Genomic DNA, 25,764 nt, shown 5'->3' with positions numbered 1-25,764 from the left:
TCAGTAACATGTATATGCATTAAACCATTCATGTTGCATACAGTTTTTTTAAGCAATCAAATAAAAACAACCAATCAGGTAAGAAAAAAAACTTGAGATGGTGTTTTTTGCCAAAAGTTTTCAGTAAATATTTTTTTATATTTTTTTGTAAATAATGAATGTTATGAGCTTTAATTTGAGATATTAAACATTGAAATCGGTCTATTACTTTAGCTCGTAGAATTTTTTGAAATATTTTTTAAAGAAATTTGTGCTCACATTTAAACTGTCATATTTCGTTAAATATGATAGGTATCGGTGTCGGATTTTTATAAAATACTTGTTATGTACTCAGTAATATGTACATGCATTAAACCATTCATGTTGCATACAGTTTTTTTAAGCAATCAAGTAAAAACTACAAATCAGGTAAAAAAAAAACTTTAGATGACGTTTTTTGACAAAAGTTTTTTGTAAATATTTTTTTTGTATTTTTTTATAAGTAACGTATATAATAGGCTCTCATTTGAGATATTAAACATTGAAATCGGTTTATTACTTTAGCTTGTAGAATATTTTGAAATATTTTTTAAAGAAGTGGCGCCATCTCTGTTCCTAAGGGGTGAAACTTCCGCTGCTGCGAGTCAAATCACTCAGTTTAGTCTGTACTATCACTGTGCAAAGCGGCTTGCTTTCTTCACGAAGTGCAGCATTTTGTCTCTAACAAGTATGACTACATGGACTGAGTCTACCTCCCAAATTTTGTTGAAATCAGAGAGATAAACTCTGGGTAGGTACAGTCACCAGCACCACTATCTGTCACAACAAAGCGTGCATAAATATCTGTTACGACTCTATTTCTAGGGCCGGGAAGACGTGTCAGATGTTTTTGCACGCTACGCTGGGGAAGATATTAATGCAGGTGGCTGTACCTACAACTTTAAATAGAAATGCCCAAAATACGGTATTTGACTATTTTGTATATGTTTTATAAATTAAAACTACACAATGCCTGTTATCGAGTAGAAAAACATTTTTTAAGCTACCTTTACAAATAACAAAGTTATAAAGGTTTGAAATTCAAGATTAGACAGAGAAAGACATACTGGCATTTGACGTCACACTCCAGTACCGCCATACTTGCTGCGTAGAGAAAAGCGTCTGAGAAAGAGACAGGTATATAGATTATTCAAAAAAACACTTAATCCAATTTTCAACCGAAATACCTACTATCTGTTTATCTATATTTTCATAATAATATTAAGATATGGCAAAAAAAGGAGTTGTCAAATACCGTATTGTGCCCTGTCTATTCGCCTTAACAAATAAAAGAAATAAAACAACATTTCATGCAATATAACTTTATTGTTATAACAGCAAATTGCTCTACCATCATTGTTGATAAAACTTTTTGATCTACACTTTAATCAAGTATAAACATGTCACCAGCACCCACAAGTATCTGACACGACAAAGCGTGCACTATCTCTCTCTGATACTACTATTTCTAGGGTCGGTAAGACGTGTCAGATATTTTTGGACGCTCCACTGTGGCAGATATTAATGCAGGTGACGACATAACATAGAAGTATCCTAAATCGAGCACATAAGCCCTTTTTACTATCACTTTCTTACTTACAATAACAAAAAAGCCCTAAGTGAGGAGCAGATTGCCAAACACACCAAGCCTCGTTGCCATACCTGTAAAGTAATTTAGAAGGCGTTTTTTAATTTATTTTGATTACTTCGTTTGGTCATAGATATCGTAAGGGCTTACGCTAGCTGCCTCGGGTGCACGCAGCGAGCGGCCTGCGGGTGCGGGGTACAGTACCACTATTTTCATTCATTCATTCATCCTAGCCTATATACGTCCCACTGCAGGGCCTAGGCCTCCTCTTAGAACAAGAGGGCTTGGGCCATAGTTCCCACGCGGGCCCAACGCGGATTGGGAACTTCGCACGCACCATTGAAGTGCTTCGCAGGTTTGTGGAGTTTTCCTCACGATATTTTCCTGCACCGTAAAGCTCGTGGTAAACTTCAAATTTCATTCCGCTCATGAATTTCGAAACTCAGAGGTGCGTGCTGGGGTTTGTACCCACGGTCCTCTGCTTCAGAAGCGATAGGTCCAACCACTAGGCCACCACGACTTTTTGTTCGATTGACGAAATAAATAAACAACATAAAGTTGGAAAACCCCCGACTTTGTCACTTCAAAGATCAATATCTCAAAAACAGCTTAACCGATTTTGATGAAACTTGTCTTAGAACCATTGCTTGCTAAAAAAACCTGCTTTCAAATAAAAAAACCGCATTCAAATCAGTCCACCCGTTTAAGAGCTACGGTGCCAGGGACAGACATACAGACACACATAGCGGTCAAGCTTATAACACCCCTATTTTTGCGTCGGGGGTTAAAAATACGTTTCAAACACATGGTCTTGTACGATATTATATTTTATTGACAGTAGAGACCGAACTTTTTGAATTGAATATAATAATAATAAATATTTTTATTTTGTATGTACTTTTCTGTATTTTAGTTTATAGAACTATTATAAAAACCTAAACCTAAGAATGAAAGAAAAATAAAGAACATAATAATAATAATAAATTAATATCACGGGACAATTCACACCAATTAACCTAGTCCCAAAGTAAGCTTAGCAAAGCTTGTGTTATGGGTACTGAGCAACGGATAAATATAATTATATAGATAGATACATACTTAAATACATATACATAACAAACATTCGTATTTTTCATACAAATATCTGCCCCGACACGGGAAATGAACCCGGGACCTCAAGCTTCGTAGTCAGGTTCTCTAACCACTAGGCCATCTGGTCGTCAAATAGTTTAAATACTTCCGACCACAGAACAGAAAAAACGTTTTTACTGTTCCGTGCTTCCGACCGATTGAAGTCGAAGTTAGTTTATACTTACTCAGTTACCCTAGAAATGTCATTTACAGATATCAGATAGCGATTTTCTTCCCTCAGATATATGACGACACCCTCGAAGATCCCGTTCCCTGGACTCGTTACAATCTGAAAACCACAAATAATAATTATACCTAATCTTTTTTGACATTAATAAGTGCTTGTTATAGCCTAAATTGAATAAAGATATTTTGACTTCGACTTTGAAACATCTTGGTGGAAACGCTGCTTAAGGGTTTATTAGCTTGACGCGGTTTGCACGGAGAGCGTCGCGTGCGACGGATTGTACCTGCACCCGCGCCCGCAGGCGTGCGCCCGCGCAGTGCACCCGCGCCAACTAGCGTAGGCCCCAAAAGCAGGTTATATGTTTTTTTATCCCTTTTTTACTGTTTCTAGTTTGAATGATACGAATAAAGCATATGACAATTTTTTTTATTCGACTGAATGGCAAACGAGGAAGTGGGTCTCCTGGTGGTAAGAGATCATCACCGCCCATAGACACCTGCAACACCAGGGGATTGCAGATGCGTTGCCAACCTAGAGGCCTAAGATGGGATACCTCAAGTGCCAGTAATTTCACCGGCTGTCTTGCTCTCCACGCCGAAATACAACAATGCAAGAACTGCTGCTTCACGACAGGATTAGCGAGCAAGAAGGTGGTAGCAATCCGGGCGGACCTTGCACAAGGTCCTACCACCTAAATACAACAGTATGGGGTTGCAGTTTAATGATATGATCGACCTTGGACCTGGTTACCTTAGCCTGGTAATAGTCGCTGGATAATTTGACATACTCTTCTTCCGACTTTGCTTTGCGATGTTCTGAGCTGGTTATTTTCTGCGTCACCCATTCGATGCTAGTCAGCTTGCGGACGCGGCAAAGTGTACTGCAAATGGAATTTATTTGGGGACACCAAAATTTGCTATGTATGAGTTTCTGTTACACATAAAAAATCTCATTCTTATGAGGAGTAAGCACCGAGCGATAGCCACTTTACGGAATCGGAACGGGGACGAATATGAGTAGAGCGGGCGGCGCGGCACAGCACTGGACCAGCGACTGGATTGCGCGGCGCGCGGCGTGGCACTGCGTAGTTTTGTCTTGCGAAGATTGGTAAGCGGCCGTGTAAATGACGCTTGGCTGTGTGCGTGCGTCGATTCGGGCGCTAGTATGAAGTCGAACTACTGTCTATTACTTGTATTATGATTACAGGGTCTGTCAAGTGCTCGGCATCGTGTATCTGCACGATTCGATAACGTGCCGCGCTCCGGCGCCGCGCCGTGGTGATGTGAGCAAAGCTGAAGGGCGTATAGTTGAGAGTACCTCTTGGCGCTAGTGATGTTGTTGATGTAGTGGAGCAGCGCGTGCGCCGCGCGTCTGTACTGCGGCATGAAGCGCGGCAGCGGCCGCCACGACGCGCACGCGCAGTAGTGCGCCACCACGCCCGCCTCGCCGCACGACCGTAGCGGCGGTATCTGCGTACATTAGATCATCAGTCGTAGGACGTCCACTGTTAGCTTACTGTTGGTCATAGGCCTCCCTCATATAATTCCCGTTGCTTCGATTGCAAGCGGCCTGCAGGGCTACTACGAAACTCGAAGTTCGTCGTGTCGTGCGGTCCCTTTGACACTTATAATACGAGAGCGAGAGGGGAGTTTCGTAGTAGCCCTGGTGGGTCATTATTTGAGCGGTTTTTTCGTATGGACACATTTTTGTTGGCAACTTGGCACGGTAGAAGATTCTGTTACAGTTTCTGGGTTATCTAACAACTTTGTTTCAAAGCAGGTTAGCTTGAAATGTTCTCTTTTAGGGATAAGTTCGCCTTAGTACACTTTTTTTTTTTTTTTTGTTTTTTAGCGAACAGCTGGCAAATTAGCAGACGAGTCACCTGATGGTAAGTATCACCGCTGCTCATGATAATGATAATAATAAATTTATTTTTCAAACATAGTACAATCATAGATATTAAAATATTTCCATTATTTATTTTATTATGCCGATTTACATTTAATTTTTAGTAAGTCGCTAGTATGGAAGTAAGTAGCTAAGCCTCTTGGTCAAACCCCTAAATATGGTTATACTGTTTTTTTTACTCTTTTTTTATCTTTTATTTACTTTACCTTTTATTTACTGTACCTCTTATCTTTTATTTACTTTACTTTTTTTATCCCATCAATTGCTTAGTATAAAAGCTCAGAGCCAGTTTGACTACCCTCTCAAAAGTAAGGGCCTACGCTAGCTGACGCGGGTGTACTGCGCGGGCGCACGCCTGTGGGCGCGGGTGCAGGTGTACAAGTACAATCCGTCGCACGCGACGCGCGCAGTTAGCGCAGCTTAAGGTGGTTTTCCACTGGCGAGGCGAGACGAGACGAGGCGTGACGAGAAATGAAATCTGTATGGCGGCGCCCGCGGCGGCTCGCGGCGGGCGCGCGAGAATGCATCATCATCATCATCATCAGCCCGAAGACGTCCACTGCTGGACAAAGGCCTCCCCCTTAGAACGCCACAATGAACGACAACTCGCTACTTGCATCCACCGGTTTCCCGCTACTCTCACGATGTCGTCAGTCCACCTGGTGGGAGGCCTGCCAACGCTTCGTCTTCCGGTTCGTGGTCGCCACTCGAGGACTTTTCTCCCCCAACGGTTAGCTGTTCTTCGAGCGATGTGGCCTGCCCATTGCCACTTCAATTTGCATATTTTTCCAGCTATGTCAGTGACTTTAGTTCTTCGACGAATTTCCGTATTCCGGATTCTATCGCGCAAAGAAACTCCAAGCATAGCTCTCTCCATAGCTCGTTGCGTGACTTTGAGCCTCTTTAAGAGGCCAACAGTCAAGGACCACGTCCCAGCGCCATAAGCCATTACTGGCAACACACACTGGTCGAAGACTCTAGTCTTCAGACACTGCTATTCTCATCTCATCTCGCCTCGACGGTGGAAAATCACCATTATACTCTATTTCAAGAGGCGTCCACCAGCTCCGTGCAAACCGCGTCAGCTAGCATAGGCCCTAAGATCTATCAGAAAGAAGAGAAATAGGCTCTTGAGCCTATAACTCACGGGTTCTAACAAACTCATCCCCCTTGGCAGGTCAGATCCTTTTATGGTGAACCTGTTCTTCATCTCTCCAGCTCCCATGACATCCAGCAGCGTCGTGTGAATATCGAAGGGAGTTGTCAGGGCATTGGCGTTGTCCACCAAAGCTGTCAGAGCATCTGGTCTATTTCTAACCAGTTCTGGAGGCAACCGTATCGCCATGAATGGGAGAAGTTCTTCCAACTTTCCCTGGAAGGTGGTTTCACGAATTGAATTGTACCTGGTTTTTGAACAGAAAAGGAATCAGTTGGCCAAATTAATAGTACAGTCCTAGTACCTGCATATTGATATCTGCCACAGCGTCCGGTGAAATAGAGTCGTATCAGATAATAATATAGATATAGAACAATATCTACTCTTTAGAAATATTTTTCATTACGGCCTCCATCTGGTACTGGTCTGGTACACGAGGCCGATTCACACTTCCCCGATATTTTTGAAAGTTCACCTGGTGCCGTGGTCGCCCATGACCATCAGCATGGTGTCTCCCCGATCTTGGAAGCTCCTGAGCAGGTCTACCAACTCGTCGTCCGCTGTGGTGATCATGTTGAAGTCGTCGTGGCTGATGTCTCCGATGAATGTGAACGAAAAATGCAAGCCATCGAGGTCGTAGAACTAAAAACATCTCATCTTTTAAACTCAGCGGCACAAAATTTGGCCCACTATACATACAAAATTACTATTACTGCATACATTTGAGGGGCAGATTTTTTTGCCGCTCTTCAGTATATTTAAACGTAACGTAATTCATAGAGTCATCATCATCATCCCAGCCTATATACGTCCTCACTGCTGGGCACAGGCCTCCTCTCAGAACAAGAGGGCTTGGGCCATAGTTCCCCAGGCCCAGTGTGGATTGGGAACTTCACACGCACCATTGAATTGCTTCGCAGGTTTGTGCAGGTTTCCTCACGATGTTTTCCTTCACCGCAAAGCTCGTGGTAAATTTCAAATGTAATTCCGCACATGAATTTCGAAAAACTCAGAGGTGCGAGCCGGGGTTTGAACCCACGACCCTCTGTTTGAGAGGCGATAGGTCAAACCACTAGGCCACCACGGCTTTTTAATTCTTATATTCTTATACTAAATATCATACGGTACGGCGTGCGATGAGGAGCGAAACGAGGAGTGGTTAGGGACTTACGAAGACCTGTGACCTATGGCCACACAGGTATGTGGTTCTAAAAGTGCTAATAATAAAAAAGTAACGGAGAAAAATTTAGTTTGGCAAACATTATGAGAGGTCTATTGTGGCCAATAAAAGAGCGCACTAAAAATTAATGCGATTTTCTTCTAAATCTATTGGTAAAATATGCGTAAAAAATCGCTACGTGAAAAAGAAGAATTTCGTTCGGCAAAATGACAAAAAAAACTGCAAGGATAAAATGCTTTTAGGAAAGCGGTCTAACAAACCGGTCGTACCTGGCGCGTGAGGTTAAACATCATAGCGTACTGCGGAGTATCCCCAATGCAGTACCGCCCCTTGACCCCGTGCCACCATTTGCGGCCACCTTCTGTCTCCAGCATGAGCATCGCGCGGAGATAGTGGTGTGCCGGCTGCCGTTCGAACCCGTTGAAACGGGTTTGAAAGGTGCCAATCCACGGCATGTTCTCGAAGTAAGCCGTGCGATAGCTGGAAGCGAAAGTAGTATAAAAGGGTCCATAGCGGCTCTACGAGCCTGTTGTATTTGCAAGTTTGCGACTGTAAGTAGGCTGGCCAGAATTATAAAAAACCTCGATATTGCGGAAAACCATTAGAACTAATTTCTTGTATGTATTATGACTTTCAAAAATTATGCGATTAGACACGCACCTATTTTGCGTTTCATTATTTGTTTCGTTTAAAAAAAGTTCAACTAACTCACCCCAAAGTAGAAGCTACGTGAAACAGCAATATCTTTTCGTCTATGAATTCCTTGGACAGCATTTTCCTATATTCCTTGTGTTCCAGAGGGGTTTTACCGGTGAGCAGAGGGAACAAGGCAGCGGTAGTACCATCGCCAAGGATATTGTACCTTGGTTAGAGAAAGAAAAGTCCTATTTTAGCATGACATCTATGTATGGTAAGGTGTAACAAACATACACAATGTTTCGCATTTATAATAAACACACATTTATAATGTATATCGAAAATACTAACTGAAACATAGATGCACAGAAAAACCAAAAAAAGAGACCAGCGCTGGGAATCGAACCCAGGTGCTCAGCATTCCGTGCTACGTGCCATACCCTTACACTACCACTGGACAGGAGTACAGACACGAATTTCTCCTATGCACTGCACCACATATTTCAGCTTGTTTGTTTCTTATTTAGTCACTTAAGCAGCGACACTAGCGACAAGGTTGACTGGCAGAGATCCCTGCAGGGATAAGTCCGCCTTTGTACTTAACACAACTTTTATTTATGTAACCTTTTTGTTTTTCCTTTTTGTACAATAAAGAGTATAAACAAACAAACAAACAAACATCTATGTTGTAGCCCTCATCGAGAAACTTTCAACACCCCATTGGAACTAACCGTTCACCCGGACAAGAGATGTCGCTATTAAGCAATCAAATTAAGAAAATGGCACGCAGCACGGAATGCTGAGAACCTGGGTTCGATTCCCAGCGCTGGTCTCTTTATTTTCGATATAGATGTGAAGGGATGACCGCAAAAGTAACAAAATTTGGAGTTGAAATAAAAAATACAAAAAGACTCCAAAAACCAATCTTAATTCACAATGTACACAGTATTAGGATTCGGTACTAAGTACTTGTATATTTTTGGTCTTTATCTCTTTATGTTAGTTCGGGAGAAATGGTAACCGAGAGGACCGAAATAAAGGAACACGCGCAGTAACGACAAGAGCTGTATTCAAACTAAAAAACTTGCATTCGCCGCGGGCGCAGCCGCGGTACGCATCATATTTAAGTCTACCCACTTACTACTAACACTTTATAATACCTACTTATTCATCACCACAGCCTTTAATTCTCTAGTTAACAAGTCATAGGACTTGGGCATTCTTCGGACGAAGCCGCCATGCGACGTGGAGTCGAAAACGACGATCAGCACGTTGAAGGGGTCGCTCGGTGGTCGCAGCCTGGGCGCCGGCGGGGGTTGGAGAGTCGGGGTCGCTGGGGGCCTTGGGAGGGGGCGGAACCCCGCCTTGTAACCGAACCAGCGAGACGGAACGAGTCTGAATTGTAATAAATAATAAGGATATTATTAAGTATATCACATCAATTTTGACCATTTTCAACTCCCTCCCCTCCTTTGTCACACGTGTTGCTATGGAAATTTCAATTACTTTGTTGTTGTGTCACAACCCGCAGCCCGCAACAAACAATCTTCGGGAATCTGACTATGAAAAGGTTCCAGCATGGTACACGGTTCAGTTTCCTCTATTTGTAAATAGAAAAACACATAAACAATCAGATAAGTGTAGTGGCTGAGAATCGAACCCAGTTCTTTATAAGCCAGCAGGGATATAAATAGGTTTTGGTCTAACCTAAAAAGGAGTCTAGGGATAGGGTTGACAAATGATCGGAAATCGTCTGGATTCTAAGTGAACAGCTAAGTACGAATAAATGTGAACAGTATTGTATGTTCTTTTATGAGTAAATAAAGATTCTCTAACCCTAATAGTAGGCAGGTACATGTGAGCACTTATAACTGATGAGAATATTGCTTCATTATTTTTGGTAGGCGCAACCTGCGCGGTTAATAGTACCTTTTCACATTAAACGTCCCAGTGGCTTCCTTGATGAAAACAATGATGACTTACTGAGACAAGGTTGTCCTGCAAGTCGTGGTTACGATGTTATACCTATAGCACTCTATTGCTGCCTTTGAGTTTGCCTTGAACCAATAAAAACGCTTCATTTACCTCGCTCCGCTGAGCTGTTTCCACTTGAGCAGCGCTGAGCGAGGATAGGTTAATGAAGTGTTTAAATTGGTTTATAATACATCCTCTCAAAGCATTGTCGCACATCTCTGGTGGAAACACAGCCTCAGGTTGCCCCTATGAAAGACTGGCTACGCTCTATTCATCATCACCAGCATTTGGCTCTTCAAGGCTAGAGTGAATAGGCTGAACCAGTGAGATACACCTTTGGCCTCATCTACACTTAACATCAGGTGAGACTGGGGCCACAGATCACAGTCAGTCTCATGTAAAAAAAAAACCGGAAGACGTCCACTCAGTGTTGCCAGACACCCCGCTTTTCCGCTTTTTTCCCCGCGTTAAGATAACGCGGATCCGCTTTTTTTAAATATACACGAACAACTTTCAAATGTTACCACTTGCTCGTGAAAAAAGGTGGTAAATTCAAAACATCGAACGAACGAAACCGCCGAACGCTTACGGCGCAGCGGAAGCCCTAGCTGTACTATGATTTTTCTTCGGCTTTTCAACGTGCCAAAAAAACCTATAAACATATTCCGCAAATCCGCATTTTCATTTAGAAATCCGCGTTTTGAAAGCGCAGCTCCCGCTTTTTGTATTCCGTCATCTGGCAACACTGCGTCCACTGAATAAAGGCCTCCACCAGAATCCTCCACCTTAGAACGCCACATGAACGACAGCTCCCCACTTTGCATCCACTGGTTGCCCGCAAACCTCACGATGTCGTCAGTCCACCTAGTGGGAGGCCTGCCAACGCGAGGCTTTGTCAAAGTCAAAGTCAAAATATCTTTATTCAATTTAGGCTATAACAGCACTTATGAATGTCAAAAAAAAACTACCACCAGTTTGGAAAAACCTCTGTTGAGAAGAATCCGGCAAGAAACTCAACGAGGTAAATTTTTTAAACAGATTTTCAATACTATTAAATGATATCTATGTATATCACAAGTATTTTATTTAACACAACTTTATTTTTAACACAGTAGATTCGCTATTTGAAGGGATCGCCAATGCGTATCGGAATTAACTTTATAATACGCCTTAGATATTAATGTCTTCATGACAATAGATCTCAATTTTGTAGCCGTTTCATTTGTAATATTTTTTGGAATTTCATTATAAAAACGTATGCAATTTCCCAGAAAAGACTTTTTGGGTTTAGCCAGTCTGTAAGATGGAACTTTGAGCTTCCCTGTGGTGAAAGCACTAAAAATTAACGGGCTAAGATAAGCAACGGCTATGGTAGCAAAGCTTTACTAAAACCCCTGCAAAAATCCTCGAAAGGGTACTGGGTGAACACCATGATAGGTGAATGAATACAAATACAAACCCCTCATAGCTGGTGCAAGCCACTTTGACATGGTCACTGGCTTCTAGCTTGTAAATCCCGCTCCCATACACTTTCTTTGGCGGGCCAAGTTTCGTCGTGAAGTCATCCACGTACAATATGTCTTTGTATATGCAGAAAACGTCTTTCTTTGCGAGCAGTATTTCCTTGATTACTCTGCATTCGTGAAGCTGAAAATATTATAGCATGAAACCCTTCTAAGACAAAGGTACCTAGGTACCTACTATGCGTGTGGTAAGAAGTTAGGAACCTAAGTAAGTACTTACCTACTACCTATGTTTTTCAAATATTTTTTGCTAAGTGTGTTTTTTGACTGTACTTGAACTTGCAAAATTCACGTAGGTAATCAAATTTGCAAGTTAAGTAGGTAAAGCTTTGTTAACACCTAAATAAATATAAGTTGGTAATGCTGTAAGTACAATACATGTAAACATATAACTGAATTAGTATTTACATACTTATCAAATATGTATAAAAATGGCAGAAAAGATAACAAATTTCAAAGCGGTCGCCAAACGGAGCTTCTAGCGACCTCTTTCGGATTATATTCCGAATCATATAACACGAGTGATACAAAGTAGTACCGCTACTCGGCAACAGAGAGCGCTGTAATCAAATTTGTAAGTACTTGCAAAATCAACACCATAACCATAAGGGATGAAATTTGCGACTGTGGGAGTGAGAGACGACTAGAAGCGCAGCGCAATGAACTATTTTTTAAACTTTTTTTAATTTTAAGAATAAGAACTGTTGGGATGGGACTATAGCAGCGACTTTTTATCCAGTATTTTATACATTTCAGTGACTTTTTTGTTTAAGCTGAGAGGTGGCAGGATTTTTTTAAAACGATCATGGATACGGTTAGATTTATTTTTATGTGCTGTAGAGTGGTCTGCTGATGTGAATAATTTTGGTCTGCCTGCTCTCAGTGGTTGCAAATTTGAGATATACCTAGCGCATAAAAGAGGCTTCATTGTTGTGAAAATAAAAAATAACAGAAATGGTCAGTTTTAGTACGTATATAAAAAAGTCAAAAGGCAAAGTGATTTATTTGTAAACATATGACTATTAACTAATTACAGTGGTGGAAAAGTTTGGCATGCAACATTATGTTTTACCGATAGGCGTACAATAATCTAAGATAAAATTGAAATTAAAACTAGGATTAGAGTAAAATAAATAATTAAGGACGTCTTGTAGGCTTTTTTAAATCTCGATTTAAGGCTTAAACTGACAGTTCTTGTATGGATCTGACAGGACTTAAGACCACTTAAACCTAGATTAAAAATACTGCAAGTGGACGTAAAACATTTTTAAAAAACTATTCGAAGTAGACAGACGCCTGCAAGGCTACTACGAAACTCGAAACTCGAAGTTCGTATCGTACCGTCCCTCTTGCTCTCGCATTAAATAGTATAAGTTTCAGAGGGACCGCACGACACGAACTTCGAGTTTCGCAGTAGCCCTGCAGTTTTGGAACAAATTCCATCTATGACATCTCCGGCGAGTTGGTCTGCCGGCTCTTAGTGGTTGTATTTCAGAGATAATAATATGATGCTCGCAAGATTCTTTTATTGTAGAGAAAATTCAAGGTAATGGTAATCAATAAAATCAAGCTCAGAGGCCATAAGTACTAGAAAGTTGTAATTTGTCATGAATATACATATCAGTCAAGCCCGCAGTGGTAAAATAAAAAAACATTTTTTTAGGGTACCTTCCATAGACGTAAAAAGTGAGGGTGATTTTTTTTTCTCAACTAACCCTATAATGTGGGGTATCGTTGGATAGGTTAAACCAAACCATTAAAACCATTGGCAATGTTTGCGAAATATTCAACTTAACAGTGCAAATTGTCATCAAAATCGAGCGTAATAACCCCCTATAAGCCGGGTGGAAAAAATTGAAAAAATTCAGGATGGTAGTACCTAATTATAACAAATTTACAAGAAAAAATTATAACGGCTAAGATTGCTTGAGAATAAGAAGTAGTTTAAGAGTCCTTAGCAGCCTAAGGTATAAAATATACCTAAACTTGGAAGATTCCGTAAACAATACGAAATCCTTAGAAAAATATTAAGTACTTGATTTTTTCGTAATGGCTACGGAACCCTTTCTTTGGCTTGTCCGATACGCGCTTGGCCGATTTTTATTAAATCAACTTACTTATATACTTAATGTTAACAAAGATTGGCATTTCGTAATCGATTCCTGATTTCACGATTAAGTATTTGATTTTACTTTGTAATCCTCTACTGGGTGTCAGATTACATGTAATATAATCAAGTGAGACGGTGAGTTGCCATTACGTATCATGGAATCAGTAATCATCTATACTATTCAAATATTATAATTAATAGTAATTGGGAATCACTACTTCCAGATTACTTCTATATATTAACTATATAAATAAAATGGGTCGGCCACTTATCTAGGATGCCACTTGTGTGGATACCCGCGCGCCGTCCCATTTAGCCTCTTCATCTACCAAGGCGGGCGGAGCAGCAGCGCAGGCTGAGACAGCAAAACGCCGCAAATATACAGGTCTCTCTAAAGACTACATATTTGCAGCTTTTGCTGTTGAAACTTTGGGTCCATGGAGTTCGGACGCTCACAAACTTTTTGGACAAATAAAAAAAAAATATTCGAAATTACCAATGACCATAGGGCTGGTGCATTTCTCGCCCAACGTATTGGAATCACGATCCAGCGCGGAAAAGCAGCCAGCCTTATGGGCACTCTTCCTCAGGGACAAGACTTGGGCGAACTGTATATATAGTTAATCTATTTTTAGGATAGTTTAGTACCTCAATTGTTCCTTTTTAATTAATAAATAATTTCAGTGAAAAAAATTTGAAAAATAATAAAATTAACAATTTATTCATATGGATTTTTTGTATTTTTAATATAATTGTATTTTTTTAGTTTTATTGATTTATTTTGATTGATTTTCTTGGAAACTTTTTACTAACATAATGGATCTTGTTATTTAACATAATAAATATTTTGATTATTATTTAATAAACTGAATATAATAATAATAGCCTTTATTTAACAATCTTTCTTACAATACAGTTACAGTAATTTTATTTAATTATTTGACACCGGTACGTGAAGAATTGTCTTGCTGTCCAACATAGGCCTCCCTTAGAGTTCACCATCGAATGCGGTTCTGCGCTTGTCTATTCCAAGTATGTCTTGCTATTTTTAGGGTGCCGTACCTCAAAATGAAAAAACGGCAACCCTATTGGATCATTTTTTGCCCTTCTGTCTGTCTGTCTGTCTGCATGGCAAGACCCTTTTTCTCGGGAACGCGTGGAGGTATCAAGCTGAAATTTATATCAAATACTGAGGTCTACTGTCCCTTGGAGCTGTGAAAAAATCAAACTTCTAAGCCAACGCAATCAAAAGATGCAGCCGTTTATGCTGCAAATTTCCGCAAATTTTCGAAACTCGCAAGGGAATCAAAACCTACAGGGTTACTTCCCTTGAACTCAGAATCTTGAAAGGGTCTAGCAGGCTAAGCTAACAAGAGTGGCCCCCGCAAAGGGTTATGGTTGTAATTTGAGGTGCAGTAGTGGCAGGACCTCTTAATACTGTATGCGTAATATCAGCCTTCGATCTTCTTTTGTTTCAGACTTATTCACGAAAATGTCAAAAAATCAAGGTAATTTTTAAACTTATTTTAGCTAAACCAAGCAAGCGAGAGTAACCAAATAAATTCAGAATTAAGGAGCATAAAATGGGGTTCATAATGCATATTTTTACAGACATTCATATCTTTGAACTTGGATGAACAAAATTATAGTTTTTTTTGGCTTCCTTTTTTTGCCACTTCTCGTAGAGACACAACTATCAAAAAAATTACTTAATAAGCCACAATTGTCAACTACGTATACAGTTAAAAACATTTTAGCCGGTTTTTTTTTAATATCGTCTTCCCGTCTACGACGTTGTCTTCCTTTCCTTCTTTTGTATTGTCTGGGCACCACTCTGTTATATCCTTAGACTCCTTATACTCCTAATCATATGTCCTGCCCACGTCTATTTCAGTTTTTTAATACATTAAGTAAAATTTGTGATTCTAGTTTTCTTACTTAGTATCTAGTTTTATTTTATCTTTTAATTTGATGCTTCGTTCCATACTGTGTTGGCAAGTTTCTAATTTATGTATATTATGATTAGTTAAGCTCCAGGCAGAATACATTGTTGTTGTTATTGTTGTTGTTAGCCTACTCTGTCCCACTGCTGGGCAATTAAATATTTTGCTCTTCGCTTTGAGTGGTACGGGAGGGTTCTTCATTACCTCCTTTAGAGACCAGTATGTAAAGTGACTCTGTTAGTAACTTCTTTCGTTGTTAGGTCTATTGGAGATATGATCTGTCCGAGGTACGTGTATTCCTCTACATATTCTATGGTTTTGACATTAACAGCTATGGGGATGTTTCCCGAGTTTGACATTATTTTAGTTTTCGCAGTACTCACTGACAGTCCTACCAATTACTTATTCTGTGGTCCTACTTAATCACTTTCATAGACCAGTTGTTCCAACATCTTTTGTAAGCTTTTTGGATCTTCGGAAATGATTATTAGATCGTCTGCAAATCTTAGGTGGTTTAATCGCACTCCGTTGATATTTAATCCGAAGTTATCCCACTCGAGATGTCTAAACACGTGTTGAACAGCTGAGAAAAGTTTGGGTGACAGAGGATCACCTTGTCTTACTCCTCTTTTTATCATTAGCGGGGAAGCGAGAGGGGAGGTGCAGCGCTGCAGCGCACCGCGCCGTCTTCTCTCTGTCATTACGCGACCGGTGATATGAATTTTGGATTTTTGACACTATCATAGAAAATTGTAATTGTCTTACGCTTGTTGTAACGCTCGAATGGATTTGGAGAAATTGACGCCCTACAAGAAGTCACTATTGATCAAGGCGATTGTAATCTATGAATTATTGAAAGGCGTAAAGGGGTGACTGCATCAGGATTTGGCAAAATTTGCAAAATGAGGCCAACTACATCCGCCACAAGTGCGATTAAAGAATTGTTGTATTCAACATTCAAAGGAAAAAAAGCCACAAATTATGGTAAAAACAATAAGGAGCGAGCCATTAAATTTGCAATTTTACTAGGTTTTTAAATTAAAAGATGTGGTTTGTTTGTTGACCTTGTTGACATACCTGGCAGCCAGTCCTGGTGGAGTTGTTGGAACAGATGGCCTTGTCGAGGTCAAGTGGCCTTACTCAGCATCTGATTAACCTCCTCAGGACGCTATACAAAAAAGAGATTTTTGTATGTTTTCGTATAGTAACAGCGTAAACGTTCTTAATTTATGACGTTTTTTCAAAGTCCATTACAAACCCGTTTTTAATTCACACATATTTAGTAAAAGAAAGTTAAACATGTTGATTTTTTTGATGTCTCTCTCATCTGTCACGTCAATGTCACTTGTAAAGTATGTTTATTTTACAATTTAACTATTAGCAATGAATGTGAAGCTATATGCGTGAAACAGAAACATTATTTTTCTTTAATTTCACGAAAAAGATGACTGTTAGGTAGTTCATCTCAATGAACTGGGCCGTCTGCCGAAGTTAACGGATATAAAAAAACAAGGTGTATATTATAATTTATAATATACAGCGTGTATTTTTGATACTACCTCAAACTGTAACCAGACGAAGATTTAAGTGCTGTGAACCGATATCAAAACAAATTGTTAATTTGGAATTAACTACCAGAGCGTAATTAATTTTTGAAATATTTTCGAGCAGCAAAGCGTTCTGTGACATCTGTCACGTCAAAAGTGCGACGTTTTGAATAAAAACAAAAGTAGTATCGCGTAGTGATACATTGCGTGCTAATTAATTTTGTATGAAAAAAATGACTATTTTTTTTACTAAAACATAATAAAATGTGATTATTAGGGCCTTCACTAACTGCCCTTAAAGTTTGAGGTAGTATCAAAAATACACGCTGTATACACAATGGCATGCTGATTGATGTGGAGGATCTTCGTTGTTTTAATAATTAAACTTTATCAAGGAAAATTTCCATTATGCCAATTACGGTAAAAACTAAATAAATAAAGGCTGAAGCGTCAAAGGTCGTAACGGACAGAATGAGGGATGGACTGACCGACAGACTGACCCAACTCCCACCCAATCCTATTGTTGACTTGATAACTACCAGATTACTTCCATATATAAAATTTATTTATATAGTTAATTTATAGAAGTAATCTAGAAGTAATCAAGTCAACAATTCCAGTAATTTGAAATCGATATTGATTCCCAATTACTAGTAATTATAATATTTATATAGATGGTTACGGATTCCTTAATATGTAATGGCAATTCACCATCTCACTTGATTATATTACATGCAATCTGACACCCAGTAGAGGATTACAAAGTAAAATCAAATAATCGTGAAATCTGGAATCGATTACGAAATGCCCATCTTTGTTACCAAAGTTGATTAAGTACATTATATAAGTAAGTTGAATTAATAAAAATTGGTCAAGAGCGTATCGGACACGCCCAAGAAAGGGTTCCGTAGCCATTACGAAAAAATCAAGTAAGTACTTAATATTTTTCTAAGGATTTCGTATTGTGTACGGAATCTTCCAAGTTTAGGTATATTTTATACCTTAGGCTGCTAGCTACTCTTAAACTACTTCTAATTCTCAAGCAATCTTAGCTGTTAGGTATAATTTTCTTGTAAATTTGTTATACTTACTACCATCATGAATTTTTTCAAATTTTTCCACCCAGCGGTTTAGATTTTATAGGGGGTGAAGCTCGATTTTGATGAAAGTGCACTTTCAAGTTGAATATTTCGCAAACAGATCACTGAATCAAAAAATCGTCCTGGCAACCCCCCAATGGTTTTAATGGTTTTAACCTATCCAACGATATATACCTCACACTATAGGGTTAGTTGAGAAAAAAAAATCACCTCACTTTACGTATATGGGAGGTACCCTAAAAAATGTTTTATTTTTATTTTTGTATTTTACTACTTTGTCGGCGTGACATATAGTACATATTCATGACAAATTACAGCTTTCTAGTACTAACGGTCTGAGCTTGATTTTCTTGATTACTACCTTGATTTTTTTTTACAATTAAGCATCTTGTGAGCATCATAGCTCTGAAATACAACCACTTAGAGCCGGCAGACCAACTTGTTTCAGCGGCGGAGATGTCATACTTGGAATTTGTTCCAAAACTGATCATTACCCTTATCGTTTTTTTTTCACAACATAAAACGACTTGCGCGCGTCATAGCTCCGAAATACAGCCACTGAGAGCAGGCAGACGGATTCGTTTCACATGCGGAGACGCCATGCTTCGAATATGTACTAAAAACCATTCAACCATTTCTGTTATCGTTTTTTTTTCACAACAATTGAAGCCTCTTTTATGCGCTATATCTAAAAGTTGCAACCACTGAGAGCAGGCAGACCAAAATTATTCACATCAGCAGACCAATCCACAACAACCCATAATACCCTAACCAAGAAAAAATTGGAAAACCCCGGACTTTGTCACTGCAAAGTTCAACATCTCAAAAACGGCTGAACCGATTTTGATAAAACATATCTAAGAACCATCGCTAGAAAACCAGCTTTCAATTAAAAAACCCGCATTCAAATCGCTCCACCCGTTTAAGAGCTACGGTGCCACAGACAGACACACATAGCGGTCAAACTTATAACACCCCTCTTTTTGCATCTGGGGTTAAAAATAAATCTAACCGTATCCATGATCGTTCTAAAAAATCATGTCGACTCTTAGACTAGTTAATTTTCTATACACAGGTAAAGTATAACGGCATTTGGTATTAGTTTCCTAAGGAGCTGTTTCACCATCCATTGATTAGCGTTAACCGACGGTTAAATATCATGCCGTCTCCGTCTATTCGAACAAAACAAATAGAGACGGCATCACACCTAACCGCCAGTTAACACTAATCAATGGACGGTGAAACAGCCCCTAAATATAATATAGCTCTAGATAGGGATATGCGGAGGTCAAGAGGCAAAGCCTTTGCTCAGCATTGGGTAAATAGGCAATTTTTTTTTATTCGACTGGATGGCAAACGAGCAAGTGGGTCTCCTGATGGTAAGAGATCACCACCGCCCATAGACACCTGCAACACCAGGGAGATTGCAGATGCGTCGCCAACCTAGAGGCCTAAGATGGGATACCTCAAGTGCCAGTAATTTCATCGGCTGTCTTACTCTCCACGCCTAAATACAACAGTGCAAGCACTGCTGTTTCACGGCAAGATTAACGAGCAAGATGGTGGTAGCAATCCGGGCGGAGCTTGCACAAGGTCCTACCACCTGCTTGTATGTGTATACATGTATTATACTAACATAACATTGAACCCAGTCCGTCCCTTCGCAAACCACTTTAGGCAGATCCCTGCTGAACTGCAGCACTTCAGCCGCGAAGGGGTCCAGGGGGGGTGGATCGCAGCCACTGCTCTTGTCGTGGAGAACGCTGATCTCCAACTCTTGCAGCAACAGTGCGTTTAGATAGCTACGAGAAATGAAACTCATTTATAGATACAGCTGACGTATAGGGCATATTATGCAAAGCTGTACTATGGATACTAGGCAACGGATAAACATACGATAGATAAATACATACTTAAATACATATTGAACATCCAAGACCCAAGAATAAACATTCGTATTATTTATACAAATATCTGCCCCGGCCGGGAATCGAACCCGGAGCCTCAAGCTTCGTAGTCAGGGTTTCTATCCACTTGGCCATCCGGTCGTATGATAATGCCCAGGGGTCGCCAAACTAGGGCCCGCGAGTCCCTCTTATCCGGCCCGCGGAAAGAAAGCGGGCGAGCCCACGGTCCGGCCCACGATAGGGTCCGATTTTATAATGCTACAAGTAATTAGTAATAATGCGGATGCTAAATTTAATGCGGATACTCCGCTGTTACGGATGCGGATGCGAATATCTGCAACACCCCTGGTTTATAGTGTTACCTGTTGCTTAAATATCCGCAACACCCCTGGTTTATAGTGTTACATGTTGCTTAAATATACGCAACACCCCTGGTTTATAGTGTTACCTGTTGCTTAAATATCCACAACACCCCTGGTTTATAGTGTTACCTGTTGCTTAAATATCCACAACACCCCTGGTTTATAGTGTTAACTGTTGCTTAAATATCCGCAACACCCCTGGTTTATAGTGTTACCTGTTGCTTAAATATCCGCAACACCCCTGGTTTATATAGTGTTACCTGTTGCTTAAATATCCGCAACACCCCTGGTTTATAGTGTTACCTGTTGCTTAAATATCCACAACACCCCTGGTTTATAGTGTTACCTGTTGCTTAAATATCCACAACACCCCTGGTTTATAGTGTTACCTGTTGCTTAAATATCCGCAACACCCCTGGTTTATAGTGTTACCTGTTGCTTAAATATCCACAACACCCCTGGTTTATAGTGTTAACTGTTGCTTAAATATCCGCAACACCCCTGGTTTATAGTGTTACCTGTTGCTTAAATATCCGCAACACCCCTGGTTTATAGTGTTAACTGTTGCTTAAATATCCGCAACACCCCAGGTGTATATAGTGTTACCTGTTGCTTAAATATCGCGACACCCCTGGTTTATAGTGTTATCTGTTGCTTAAATATCCGCAACACCCCAGGTGTATATAGTGTTACTGTTGCTTAAATATCCGCAACACCCCTGGTTTATAGTGTTACCTGTTGCTTAAATATCCGCAACACCCCTGGTTTATATAGTGTTACCTGTTGCTTAAATATCCACAACACCCCTGGTTTATAGTGTTACCTGTTGCTTAAATATCCGCAACACCCCTGGTTTATATAGTGTTACCTGTTGCTTAAATATCGCGACACCCCTGGTTTATAGTGTTACCTGTTGCTTAAATATCCACAACACCCCTGGTTTATATAGTGTTACCTGTTGCTTAAATATGCGCAATACCCCTGGTTTATAGTGTTACCTGTTGCTTAAATATCCACAACACCCCTGGTTTATAGTGTTACCTGTTGCTTAAATATCCACAACACCCCTGGTTTATAGTGTTAACTGTTGCTTAAATATCCGCAACACCCCTGGTTTATAGTGTTACCTGTTGCTTAAATATCCACAACACCCCTGTTTTATAGTGTTACCTGTTGCTTAAATATCCGCAACACCCCTGGTTTATAGTGTTACCTGTTGCTTAAATATCCACAACACCCCTGGTTTATAGTGTTAACTGTTGCTTAAATATCCGCAACACCCAGGTGTATATAGTGTTACCTGTTGCTTAAATATCGCGACACACCCTGGTTTATAGTGTTACCTGTTGCTTAAATATCCGCAACACCCCAGGTGTATATAGTGTTACCTGTTGCTTAAATATCGCGACACCCCTGGTTTAAGTGTTACCTGTTGCTTAAATATCCGCAACACCCCTGGTTTATAGTGTTACCTGTTGCTTAAATATCCGCAACACCCCTGGTTTATAGTGTTACCTGTTGCTTAAATATCCGCAACACCCCAGGTGTATATAGTGTTACCTGTTGCTTAAATATCGCGACACCCCTGGTTTATAGTGTTACCTGTTGCTTAAATATCCACAACACCCCTGGTTTATAGTGTTACCTGTTGCTTAAATATCCGCAACACCCCTGGTTTATAGTGTTACCTGTTGCTTAAATATCCGCAACACCCCTGGTTTATACAGTGTTACCTGTTGCTTAAATATCACAACATCCTGGTTTATATAGTGTTACATGTTGCTTAAATATCCGCAACACCCCTGGTTTATAGTGTTAACTGTTGCTTAAATATCGCGACACCCCTGGTTTATAGTGTTACCTGTTGTTTAAATTCGCGGGTGCGAACTGGGAGTATTCATCGTCGTATTTTATTAACAAGATTCCCCAAATGCACAAGGCAGTTAATACAACTAACGCAATCCGAAGTTTCTGGGTGCGAAGCTGCCATTTTACTACTTTAAATTGCTGAAATCAAGATAAATTTAATTCATCAATTACACACATAGTAGAAGGTTTAAAAGGTCACGTCAATGTTATCGTCGAGTCTGTATTTGACCTTTAAATTTACTCTGAAGTTATAGTAGGTATCTTATATGTACAATTAAAGCATTTGCGCATTTATTTGGGGGGCTTTTACATTTTTAAGTGGGAGATTACTGTTTTAATTTCATTTGTGTTTTTGTTTACCGTATTTGCAATTCAATTTTATTTGTACATTGTTTGTTCCCTACAGCTAGGAACTTCATTAATTATTTAAATGTTTGACCAAAAAATGAATTACCGGTAGTCTCTATCAATGAACTGAGCTGTCTGTCGAAGTGGACGGAAATAAAATAAGCAAACTTCCCACGGGATAGCGATAAACGAATTTTTTGCAGACGGAGTCGCGGGAGAAAGTATTACAAATGCGAAATTAACTCTGTTAAGATGTCTGTCTGTTACCTTTTCACGCTTAAATTGCTGAACTGATTTAGATGACATTCGATACAAAAATACCTACTTTAAGACTGGGAAAGAAATAGTTTTTTTTATCCCGGAAAACACCATAGTTCCCGCGGGATAGCGAAAAACGAATTCCTGACGGACAAAATCGCGAGCGACAGCTTTATATATGTTACGTTATGAGGTTGTAGCTTAGTGATTGATCTATGGCCTCTCAAGGAGAGGATCGTGGGTTCAATCTGAGATAATCAGATTTCATATGCGAAATTAAATGCTGCAAATATCTGCAAAACTGTTCTATGTAAGTGTGAAATTCCCAATCTACCACTACCAATTAGCCCTGTAATTCTGGGAAGAGACCTGTGGGATGTATATATGCCGAGATGAATGATGAAGACAATTACCTTGCTGATATGTTGCAGAGACATATTTTTCAGTATCCGTGACGATTTTAAACTATTTATTTGATTCATTCTCATAGCTCTTCCGCTATCACGAAATGACAAAGTGACAGAAAGGCGCGTAGAGGAGTAGAGGATAAAAAGTAGAAAAAGGTTTATTGTAGTTGGGTTTTAAAAGGTCTATGGATTGCACTGGATGTAGGGTTTAAATAAGCAGGGGGGCTACTTCGGAACTCGATAAGTGAAGTTCGAATCGTACCGTCCCTCTCACTCTCGTATTGAATAATATTAGCGTCAGCGGGACGGCAAGATACGAAATTTGCACTTCGTAGTATAGGACCAGGGTCGTCTTAAGCCATGCGGGCTCTGGGGCACATAAGAACTTGGGGCCCTTTTGGAAATTAAAGAAAGTAAATGATAGTTTTTTTTGCTGTGAATATGAAAAAAAAAAGCAACCTGAGATATGTGTGCATAGGAGAAATTCGTGTCTGTACTCCTGTCCAGTGGTAGTGTAGGGGTATGGCACGCAGCACGGAATGCTGAGGACCTGGGTTCGATTCCTAGCGCTGGTCTCTTTTTCTGGTTTTTCTGTGCATCCATATCTAAATTTGTATTTTCGATATGCTGTGCATGTATTATTTTATTTATTACACGCCTATAGGTATGGTTAGCTTACATGTTTTTTTTCGAGATTATAACTTTTTGACAGATTAAAGTATAAAAGTTTTTGGTAAAAATAAAAAAAACAATTTGAATACAAGCTTTTTTTGCTGACTGTACTTTTTGTTGACTGTACTTGTATTGTCACCCAAACTACATTTGCATACCAAATTTCAAGTCGATGCCACTAACCGTTGAAGATTATCACGCAATTTACATTAGTAAGTATACCAAATTTCAATTCAATCTAACTACTGTAAGTAGGTCGAGTTTCACTTGCAAAATTTGATTACAGACAGACAGACACACAACGGGACTGGTGAAACTAAATAAACGCTAAATATATCTGCCTGGGCACGGGCCTCGTGTGCCCTTATGAGATGGGCAATCTTCATGTATGCAAATGTGGCCATCGAAAAGTTTAAAACAAAGCTTCATAACAGACGGACCCATTACAACTGTGACCGTTTTGTTTTAACAAGAAAATATTTTGATTGTGAGACGATTGTATCTAATTCATTGTGCTAATTACCAGAATTTTTAATGGATTTCGTAATTGGCAATGGATATTTTGGACAATTAGTCCCTTTTTTGATCGTTTTAGCCTTAATTTTAAACGATTAAAATCATTGACATACTGTCGATGGATTGTCACATATGATTTATTCATGTGTCGTTTTTTAGGTTTCCGTAGTCAAAATGGCAAAAACGGAACCCTTATTACTTTCGCCATGTCTGTCTGTCCGTCCGAGGCTTTGCTCAGGGACTATCAATGCTAGAAAGCTGTAATTTTGCACGGATATATATGTGAACTGTGGCCACAAAATGGTAGGTACAATAAGAAATACAAAAAAAAATTTTTTTTTGGTGTACCTCCCATAGACGTAAAGTAACATAAATATAATGGTATATATGTCGGCGGCCGATCGTAAAATCCGCCAGATCACGAAATTCCTAGGTATATCGTGAAATGGCACCATTTCGTGAATTGGCTAGGGGACATCCGTCATATCGATAAACACTCACCGTTTAACGATTTGTCTAGTGATGTTTAGGCAGATCATGAAATTCCTAGGCATAACATGAAACGCCGCCATATCGGTAGTGGTCACAATTCATACTAACACCTTCCCCTTTTTATAGCGGCAACATTTCCTTATTATGTTACTTATTATGCGTCATTGCTGTTATAAATAACTTATTTTCTTTCTTTCTTTCTTTCTAACAACTCCTCGCTTCGCTCGTCGTACATACATTTTTCTTTTTCAGCATACTCGTATCACGATGTGCCCGGTATAGAGCTAGGAATATCAACAAATGCGTTGCTTTAATCGATCTGCCGTATTGTTTCTCAGGCACATCGTGATATGCCGCCATTTCACGATATGCCTAGGAATTTCGTGATCTGGCGGATTTTACGATCGGCCGCCGACATAATATTTAAATTTAAGAGCTACGCTTTTGTCGGTGGAGTAATTGCCACTCCGCACGGTCTTCGGCCAGCTGTTTGACTTCCTGATTCAACACGACATCCATTTTCTCCTTCAACTGGTCAAAAGAGGTCAGTCTTTGTGTTAAGTATATTATCGTCACTTTTTTTAGAATAAGTTTGTCAAAAATTTAATTTTTAACACAAGCATTTATCATCATCATCATGTCAGCCGAAAGACGTCCACTGCCGGACATAGGCCTCCCCCAAGGCTCTCCACTCAGACCGGTCTTGTGCTTTCCGCATCCAACGCGATCCCTGGTCGTCGCTCCATCTTGTTATCGGCCATCAGTCCTGCAAGCAATGTGCCCCGCCCACTACCACTTTAGTTTCGCAATTCTTCGGGCTATGTCGGTAACCTTAGTTCTACTGCGGATATCATTTCCAATTCTAACCCGCAGAGAAACCCCGAGCATAAGACCTTTCCACAAGCTTTTAATTTTTAAATGTTCCGATCTAT

General features: G+C 39.8%; 1 protein-coding gene across 1 annotated transcript; it reads right to left on the bottom strand.

Moving 5' to 3' along the window:
• Positions 1 to 1,438: 1,438 nt before the first annotated feature.
• LOC141444078 (uncharacterized) lies at positions 1,439 to 11,210 on the bottom strand. The gene is made up of 10 exons (XM_074109511.1): positions 11,197 to 11,210; positions 8,969 to 9,199; positions 7,881 to 8,030; positions 7,438 to 7,648; positions 6,464 to 6,630; positions 5,980 to 6,235; positions 4,242 to 4,393; positions 3,675 to 3,804; positions 2,923 to 3,026; positions 1,439 to 1,680 (listed from the first exon to the last, which is right to left on the bottom strand). The coding sequence occupies exons 1-10, from the start codon at positions 11,208 to 11,210 to the stop codon at positions 1,611 to 1,613; spliced, it is 1,485 nt and encodes a 494-aa protein (XP_073965612.1). The 3' UTR covers positions 1,439 to 1,610.
• Positions 11,211 to 25,764: the final 14,554 nt, after the last annotated feature.

The sequence above is a fragment of the Choristoneura fumiferana genome, chromosome 29, assembly GCF_025370935.1.
Source record: "Choristoneura fumiferana chromosome 29, NRCan_CFum_1, whole genome shotgun sequence".
NCBI lineage: Eukaryota > Metazoa > Arthropoda > Insecta > Lepidoptera > Tortricidae > Choristoneura > Choristoneura fumiferana.
The sequence above is the reverse complement of the archived record's forward strand: the minus strand, read 5'-3'. Positions and strand labels throughout refer to the sequence as shown.